The 9640-nt window shown below is 37.2% G+C and overlaps 1 protein-coding gene across 3 annotated transcripts in view; it reads left to right on the top strand.

Moving 5' to 3' along the window:
* Window positions 1-9640, top strand: part of LOC138049890 (V-type proton ATPase 116 kDa subunit a 1-like) — a 68329-nt gene that overhangs the window by 12737 nt on the left and 45952 nt on the right. The window contains exons 4-8 of one of the 3 annotated variants that reach the window (XM_068896390.1): window positions 15-112; window positions 5719-5847; window positions 6282-6403; window positions 9054-9263; window positions 9441-9534. In XM_068896390.1, the coding sequence (XP_068752491.1) occupies window positions 15-112; window positions 5719-5847; window positions 6282-6403; window positions 9054-9263; window positions 9441-9534 (653 nt within the window). The remainder of the gene's footprint in view (window positions 1-14; window positions 113-5718; window positions 5848-6281; window positions 6404-9053; window positions 9264-9440; window positions 9535-9640) is intronic. The other 2 variants (XM_068896522.1, XM_068896457.1) reach the window with 2 other exon arrangements.

Below are 9640 nucleotides of genomic sequence, written 5' to 3'. Positions count from 1 at the left end.
TCTTTTTTTGATAGGGTTTTTAAAGAAGGAAATTGAAAAGGCTGACATCCATGTAGTTGATACTGGAGAAAATCCTGAAGCTCCCCACCCACGGGAAATGATTGACCTTGAGGTTAGCATTATGTTTTTTCAAAGTTGCATGTATATTGTTGTATTGTATGCCACATACATTCACATTAAATATTTGTTCTTGGTCTAATTTTGAAGCCATGACATTGTTGTTCTTCATTTTGGTCTTTCACTTGATGGTGGTGTCAGCTAGGGAATAAAGGAAACTATATTTCTATTGTGGCAAGGGGGGACAATAAAATCAAGGGAAGTGCTTTAATTAATGATTCTGAGATAGGTGGGTTGAAGATGCGTTGAAGAGATATGCTGAGGAGTGTAGTATCGTCCTTGGAAAAATTTTGTTGACATCTGTGTAGGTCAAGTGGGTGGAAAAAAATCATTTTATACAGTACACAGCATTCCAGTTAATTTTTTCAAGTGGGGGGTCATTTACATGTATACCATAAATTTGACATTTTGTTGTAATATTTAACTGAATATTTACATTTCATCTGACGGGTCAGGAAGCCTTCTTGTCGGGTTATTGACCCGAGACCCGACTCTTATTGAGTACAGCATGTATTTAACTTAAACACTTATAGACTTCGATTTCCATACCAGATTCTTATAAGGAGTTCCTCAATGCTTGGTCTGACTTAAAACCACTAATGTGGCGACATGCTCTGTATGAAGATGTCGTAAATAAAATAACATGGAACAATAAATTTGTTCTTATCGAAAAGTCATCCATTTGTGAGGCTGGTACATGTACATTTACATGTAGATATTTGAGTAATGAGAAGATTCTGCTTTCTTCTTTTATTTAAAATTTTTTTTAAATTATATTTTTTAGTTATAATAATAATAATAATAATAATAATAATAATAATAATAATTATTATTATTATTATTATTATTATATCTGAGAGTGTGGATGCAGAGTACTCAGCGTCCATTAGGGTAAGCGCTCCACTTGTAAGTAAAATAGAGAAGCAATCCCATGAGACCCCAGATGAAGCTGAGGTACAATGACTGGTATACGCCACCCGGAGGGAAAAGGATCATGGGCTGAGAGAAGAGCTTGAGGAGGTGAAGGCTATGTTGCCAGACAAGACACAGAGAGCTGTGGACTTGGCCTGTGAAAAAGGCGCATCCAACTGGCTTACGGTTATTCCTCTCAAAGACATGGATTTTGATCTCAACAAGCGGGAATTTCGTGATGCTTTTAGGCTTAGGTATGATTGGCCGATACCTGATAATCCGTCAGTGTGCATTTGTGGGAGCACGTTTACAGTGGATCACGCGATGATCTGCCAGCGTGGAGGCTTAGTTATTCAGTGCCACAATGAAATACGCGATCTACAGGCCGAGCTGCTTGACATGGTTACGATGTGCAAGTTGAACCGGCATTACAACCTATTACAGGCGAAGAGCTTGCCAGAGGGGCTAATCAAGCCCGATGCATGCCTTGACGTCCACTGTAGGGGTTTCTGGGAGCGACAGAGGGCTTCATTTTTCGATATAAGGGTATGTCATCCCAATGCGGACTCTTATAGAGATCTCAGCCCCAAGCAGATCTACAGGATTCATGAAAATGAAAAGAAGCGAAAATACAACTCTGGCGTCACAGAAATAGGGCAAGGTACCCCACTGGTATTCACAACGACGGGAGGGATGGGTGACGAATGCCTGAGGTACCGCTCAAGATTAGCCGAGCTATTATCTGCAAAAAAGCAAAAGAAAGACACCCCACAACAATTTCATGGGTCAGGGCGAAACTGTCCTTTGCAATTTTGTGGAGCGCACTCCTATGCCTAAGCGGATCGAGAATCTCGAGAAGGAGGAACTTAGACGTTAAAGACAGTGATTTAGAAATAGAGAAGGGTCAAGCAGGACTTCCCTAGACCTGACAGTTATAGATATTTTACTAGTGGAGGTACATAGAAATTTTTCTTTTTTTAAGTCTATAAACAGTTGTTTACATTTCCTTTGTTGAAAACCACCAGAGCACCAAGAAGTCATTTCTTTTAAGCTAAAGTAGTGCTGAATTTGTATTTAATTTTTAATTTGAGAAGGGTTTAATAAAATTATTATTATTAAAAAAAATAAATAATAATGACAATGATAATCATAATCATAATAATAATAATAATAATAATAATTATTATTATTATTATTATTATCTACTTACAGTTCCGCTTAACTGCAGTTCCACTTGTAATTACAGTGCTACTTAAGGACGTTCGCGCCAATTGTTTCTGCGCATCCTTACTGCGCACGCAAATGCACACGCCACGTCATACACGAGTGTGCTCGCTAAGTAATAAAAATGAGAAATGTTAGGGCAAAAGGCCATTGCTATAGCTTTGCCTGGATTTAACGGTCTTGGACGTTTGGTGACCCCTATTTTTCTTTCCAGAAACGGATTTTATTTACAATCATCTCCACGTTGTCCAAAAATGAGCAAAAAAGCAATGTGGGAAGTTAAAAAAATTTCAAGATTTTTGCTCACGGGACATCAAATCCTGCCATCTTGCGGCTGCAAGGCGCGTGAAACTGTGGTCCCTAAATGCGAACTTGATCTTTAAGGAACATCACCAGTTGACTAAATTCACTTAATAAGTCCACTTAAACAATATTTGGCAGAGAAGATTTCACTTCAAAGATTTAATTGCAATATATTTGGGTTTACAGACACTGGCCTTATTCGCTAACGAAGCTCGATTTTGTCACATTTTGGGTGTTTTTCCGGGCATGTTCTCTCCAAAACGAAGTCGGTGACCCCCCATTTTTTTTACATTTCTGACATAACTAACTCATCATCTTACAGTGGTAAAAGTTTCAGAAAAAAATCAATTTTGAACAATTTTCACGCGAACGTCCTTAATTACAGATCGGAGTTATTTACATTGACAACGTTATTATACGTACAAACCATGTATCTTAAGACTGGGTCAACATTATTTACATTGAAAACGGTATTATAAGTGTTTAAGACAGGATTAACACCAATTGTAAATACCGTTAAGTATTTTTCCTTTCAATCTTTGTGCTAAAAAGAAGATGTGGCAGTTGCATAATATTGAATACATAACAAATAAAAAATAATGTGTATGTCTGTGGTTAAGTGACAAGGTTTAAAGCAGCAGTAAATGGTTCCCATTTATTTTTATTACTTGGTGTGTTCTTTTCTGTCTGGTGTTATGGGCAAAATGATATAAGAAGTTATTGTGACTTGGACAGAATCCTTTTATTAATTGTTATCGTCAACTCTATTTGTAAAGAGTGAAAACCACCAGACCACCAAGAAGCCATTTTTTTTAAAACTACAGTAGTGCTGAATTTGTATTTAATTTTTAATTTGAGAAGGGTTTAATAAAAGTATTATTATAAAATAATAATAATAATAATAATAATGACAATGATAATAGTAATAATAATAATAATAATAATACAGTGAAAGGAAAAAAACAGAACAGTGCTACTTAGTTACATATCTACTTAATTACAGGTCCACTTAACTACAGTTCCACTTATAATTACAGTGCTACTTAATTACAGATCGGAGTTATTTACATTGACAACGGTATTATAAATGTTTATGACAGGATTAACACCAATTGTAAATACCGGTAAGTATTTTTCCTTTCAATCTTTGTGCTGAAAAGATGTGGCAGTTGCATAATATGAAACATACAGTATAACAAATAAAAAATGATGTGTATGTCTGTTGTTAAGAGACAAGGTTTAAAGCGGCAATAAATGGTTCTTTTCTGTCTGGTGTATATGGGCAAAATGATAGAAGAAGTTATTGTGACTTGGACAGGATCCTTTTTCTTTAAATTAATTGCTATCGTCAACTCTATTTGTAAAGAGTGGAAACTGCTAGCCTTATAAAACAGAATGAACTGCGTACAGTATCGCTCAAAAGTACATGTAAGTTGACAGTCACTCGCGAGTTGGGTCTATCAAGTTTTATTGAGAAAAGGAATGAGCTTGTTGCTTAACTGGTCTCAAGAAATAAATTGAACAAACGAACCGCACTTGCGAATTTTCAAAAGATCAATGAAACATGGCGAAAGCAATTTTCGATTTTCTGTGCTGAAAGAAAAAAGGATTCCAGTGGCAGGCAATTACCGTAAAAATCTGCATACAGTACGTACCGCTCGAAACTATTAGTGGATTTGCACGCAGTAATACCTTGTCTTTGCCGATAGTGTTTACCGCGAAATCACCTAGGTTGGACGAAAACAGCAACCGAGGCAAAGACGAAAGCACGACTGCGGGCATAATTGAGCAATTGTCTCTTACATGATAAAGTTTCATCTTTTGTCATGATGGAAAAGACTGAATACTGTATTCGGAATCCAGTTTGGGGATATATTACAACTCTCACTTTCAAGGCTCCTTATTACTCTGTAAATTACATGTCCATGGGCATTTCGCTACTTTTTGCACAGATGGAATGCTTCAGAAACTCCTCTATTTTTTTCAGAAATAGTTAATAAATAAAAGTGCACAAGGAAAGTGAAGATGATATTTTTCTCACTGGCCAAGGACGTTGAATGGCTGCTTAGGGTTTACATCAATACTGTGTGAAGTTGAGGGTTTAAACCTTTGTAAAAACCGTGGATAAGTCTTGCACAGCATTGGACAAGAGAAGATCGTGATCAGTCAAAATTGATTTTAAAATATCATTTATGGAAGTCAAGTAGACTACTGTACGACTGATAAAACGTTTCTGAGGAAACGAAACAAAACTAAGTTGTGTGTTTGGTTTCTGGCCCGAGCAGCTCTGGGGATGGTGAGAAATGTGCCACATTTGAGGTGGATCCGGTGGCCTGCTTCTTCCATTGTAGGAGTTACCAGGAGTACCTATTGGATTCCTAGGCTTTTTCCGTTGTTTTTCGGGTTAGCCTGGCCAGCATTACTCCTGAGAAAATCCAGTTTCTGGTCCTTCTATACCACTCAACTCAGTGCCCTCTGTTTTTGTGTAACACATACCACAGGCAACCCAGTTTGTACTCAGGGAGCATCTTCTTCGTTTCTTTGAAACATAAATTGCTTTCTTGAATTCTTTTATACATGGATTTTATGCATAAATTATTCCAAAGTTCATCTTTCTCGATCGATTTCTCAATTAGTTTCTCAATCCTTGGTTCTCATGTCTTGAAACTCTAACGTCTTGACCTACTGTTTTTCGAAGGGAGGATCGAGTCAAGACTGTCAACTTTCTTTTGAGCGGCCCTGTATCCATCCCTCTTTTGGTTATTCAAATTAAGGTTGAAGGAGTCGATATTAGTCTCTGAACAGATTTATAGTGAATTTAAAAGGAAAAAGCAAACTGTGGCTGCGGCTCAAAATGAAAATAAATCAGAAATATGCTGAACTCTCCATGGAGTTGAGAGAAATCTACTCTCGACCGTTTTAACTTCCTCTAGAGACAAGAATTAGGGAATTAGAGGAAAACGAAAGGGCAAGAGATAAAAATCATGGGGCACTCAGCAAAATAGAAGGGCAGAACGCCCTTTAGTTTCGGCCTAGCTAGACCACTGTCATCTTGTTAGCAAAAAGGCATGATACATACCGTATGTAATATTATCCCAGTTTTCCTCATGTAATTTCAATTTTCTTTTACTGTAACTGGCATTTTTTCTGTTGTTTCCTTAGGCTCAGTTTGAGCAGCTGGAGAATGAAATGAAAGACAGTAATGCAAACTATGAAGCACTTATGAAAAGTTTCTTGGAGTTGACAGAACTCAAACATATTCTACGCAAGACACAGACTTTTTTTGAAGAGGTACTGTACATGTGCCACCTCCTCAATTGCTTCAAGTGGCTTCTTACACTCTACGCCTACAGTGTGCAGCAATTTCAATTTTGTTTAGAAAGAACAAATTGGAAAGTTCCAGTGACTAAAGTAGTCTTCCTCTTTCATACTGGATTGTCAGCCATAACCCTCTTCTTTTTTTTAAATTTACATGTAGTCGGCAAAGAAGTCCATGGTTTTGGCTATGAATGTTATTATTCTTAAAAATTCAGCTCAGGGTACATGTATCTTTGTGATGTTTGGTTACAGCATGTTTCTTGTAGTGGCAAACTCCATAATTTATTGCGTCCTGCTAATAGAATGATACATAGAATGCACATGACTTGTATTGCTTGTTTTTAGCTGTGTATTTTTAGTGTAGTATTACTACACGGTGTTGTGTTGGTGACTTTGATTACATGTAGGCCGAACTTCATGTGCATAATCAACAACAGATCCATGAACCACAGGGAAATGATGACATGCAAGCTCTTTTGGGAGAGGAACCTCAAGGAGCAGCCGCCACAGCAACAGCAACTCAGCTGGGGTTAGTTTTCATTCTTTTTGTAATATCCCATAGGGTAAAAATTGCCCCAATGTCATGAAAAGCTTTTTTTTTCTTTTCACTTTTATGTTAACAAATTTGCCCAGTGGAGGGTGGGGTTAGAAAAGAACATGCGGTTCCCTACTGGTTAAACCCAGTCAACCCTTCCCTTATAAAAGGGATGTCCTATCCCCTATAACTCTGTAAAATTGATTGAAACCAAAAACTTTAACAGGAACAGAGTGTACTTGTAGGTGGGTGTATCAAGACAACGGTTCTTAGGATAAACCAGTGAACATGCCAATGTCATTGAAGGGGCTATGTCATGCAAAATGATGTATTTTCATGACTCTCAAAAAGTAGAATGAAACATTGCAATAACGACGTACAACTGTTGAACAACACAAAAGTAATAGTAACAGCAACATGAAAAAGAAGCATGGATGGACACAAATGGACAAGATTGAAAGGGATTGCATTCGGGTAATCAAAAAAAAAGTCAGCCCGACGTTTTTCATGTTTATGGCAAATTGCCGGATAAAGGTTGTTTTTGCTCAGAATCGTCTTGTTTGTGTTTTAACAATAATTTTATCAGTAAAAGTATTCCATATTACATGTACAATTGTCGAGTTTTAAACTCAAGGTCCCCAAGACACCCTAAAAATAATGTGACATAGCCCCTTTAAAGAACATAGGAAACAAAATGTTTATTAGCTTTTTCAAAAGAGCTTTCAAAATGATGAAGAGCGGTGTTTACCGTAAAGATTCGTGTTTTAGCCGCACCCCCAACTTTTAAGCATGATTTTGGAAAAAATTATGTGTGAAATCATGCCTGAACTTCTCGGCTGCTGTTTCCATACATGCAGGTAACTCCATTGCAAACAATCGGAAGAACCGTCCAAGAGCTTGATCACAAACAGTTTGCATAAATGGAAATACCTTTTACGTTCATCCCTGACCAAGCCCTGATAATCGCTGATGATTGCAAACAAGACACAAGGGATAGAAAATTTGCTATCATTATGTCTTGTTGGCGAGGAGTAGCAATGCAAAAGCAAAGAAACAACGATATGGAAACACAATCGTAAACTGTTTCTTATTGTTTGCGATCATTAGACAATGTTTTTGTGCATGTGATGCGTTCTGACGAATTAGAGGCAAGAAAAAAGTGTGAATTTAATGCTTATTGTAAGGGAATACCCCAGCGAATTAAAAAAAAAAAAGAGATAATATGGAGCAACGTACCTTGTTTACTACAAATGGTGAATCTCACATACTGTAAAAAGAGAGAAAAGTTGCTCGCAAGCACTGTGGCCGCTGAATACTAATTCACTCTGAAAGCCATTCAAGCATAAAGGCGTGGATTGCTGTTTGAAACTTTTAAAAAGAAATATTGTGTGAGGGGAAGTCTCTTATTTAAGATAATTATTTTTCCGCATTCGGCTGCTTTTGAGCTTCATGCGTAGAATGGCCCTTTCAGGTTAAAATTTAAATAGCAAATAGCTCCAATCAAAGGAACAGTCTTTCCACAGACTTCCAAATGAGCTGTTTAGTTTTATGTACGGTTTATTTCTTAATTTACTCTATTCTTCGTTTTCCATACTCCAGTGCATTTTTGAGTTGCAAAGTTTGGGCACCAGTTGTGTGAGAATTGGCCTCAAGGCCACAAAGCTTTGCCTTCGTGAGAAAAATACGGGAAGCAGTACACTCCAGCATATTTGCTATTTACTAAAAGCGCGAGTTGTGTTTGCAAATGAGGATTTTTTTTCGTGATTACAAATGAATGAAACTGCGCATGACGAGACTGGCCAGTGCAAATTTAGATTTGGCAAGTGAGATCAGACCTGATACTAGCCACTAGGGTAGTGTGCCAAAAAGTTAGTCTCGAGCCCTGTGAAACTCTGATTTTACCCTTAAGATTGAGAGGGCCTTAAGCCCATTGTGTAGCCATGGAAACATCACAGTAGGTCATCATGGAACTTTGTGATGAGTATGACAACTGTAAAAAGTTTCAGTTCTATGTAGAAAAAGTCTTCAAAGATATTCTATTTTTTGTGATTTTACATCATTTTGTGTCCACCATGTGATGCCACAAGTCGTCTACTAAATCAGAATCTTGAGTAACTCAGTAACCAAGAGAGGTATCGCAAGAAAATAAATGCTGTTCCTCGTCATTTTTAAAGCTCTTTGGAGCAAGCTAATAAAAGAATTTGAGTCATATGCAGTTTGATTGAAAAGCTACTTTCAATCTTTTAAAGAAAAAAATATTTAAGCCTACATAAGGTACACATACCGGTATTATCTTGTGGTCACTCTCAACACAGGGCTCCTTACAAGGTACATGTATGTGTACATTTATTTCACCCTTAATTCTGTATTTGCATTTGGCTCTCAAGAACCACGCTGAGACTGTAGTAATTATTTCTGTGCAGAAATATTCAAGATACTTGTAACGATATTAAAAATTGTTTGCTACATGTAAGATTTTGTCTTTGTTTTGTGCACAGAGTGTCTGTTTGCAATTGCAGTCATGTTGTCTTTTGAGTTCTTGCGATATCACATGCTGCTGAAGGGCTGCATTGTGTATCTGTTATCATGCTCTCTAGAGTAGAAATTCTTAATTATTTCTAATTCTCGGCTTATGATTTTCTAGATTTGTGACTGGAGTAATAGCTCGTGAGCGGGTACCTTCATTTGAGCGTCTTCTGTGGCGTGCTTGTCGTGGCAATGTATTTTTCAAGCAAGCGGAGATTGAAACTCCTCTGGAGGATCCAAGCACTGGGGACCATGTCAATAAATGTGTCTTCATCATCTTCTTTCAAGGAGATCAACTCAAAAGCAGGGTGAAGAAAATTTGTGAGGGGTGAGAGAACTTGCATCACTGTGATGCCATTTTTCTGCTTTTCAATCATACCTAACTGTAAGGCTACATGTACACTGTCCTTTAGGATTTAAATTATGCAAATTAAGTAAATTTTGCCTTTAATAAAAAAGAATGACTCCCATTCTGTCTTAATGGTCTCAATGCTCTCTCTATTAGATTTCGTGCCACACTGTATCCTTGCCCAGAAACCGCTGCTGAAAGACGAGAAATGGCTATTGGAGTAAACACAAGGATTGAAGATCTTCAAACTGTGAGTCTTAATTTTACGTGTATGTGAGCAAGTGTCGATCATGTAATTTACAAAATATGGATTATTTTTTATAAGAAACTTACAATCACATATTGTCCTCTTGTTT

The sequence above is a fragment of the Montipora capricornis genome, chromosome 1 (genome assembly GCF_036669925.1).
Source record: "Montipora capricornis isolate CH-2021 chromosome 1, ASM3666992v2, whole genome shotgun sequence".
Lineage (NCBI taxonomy): Eukaryota > Metazoa > Cnidaria > Anthozoa > Scleractinia > Acroporidae > Montipora > Montipora capricornis.
This window is presented reverse-complemented; position numbering and strand designations above follow the sequence as displayed.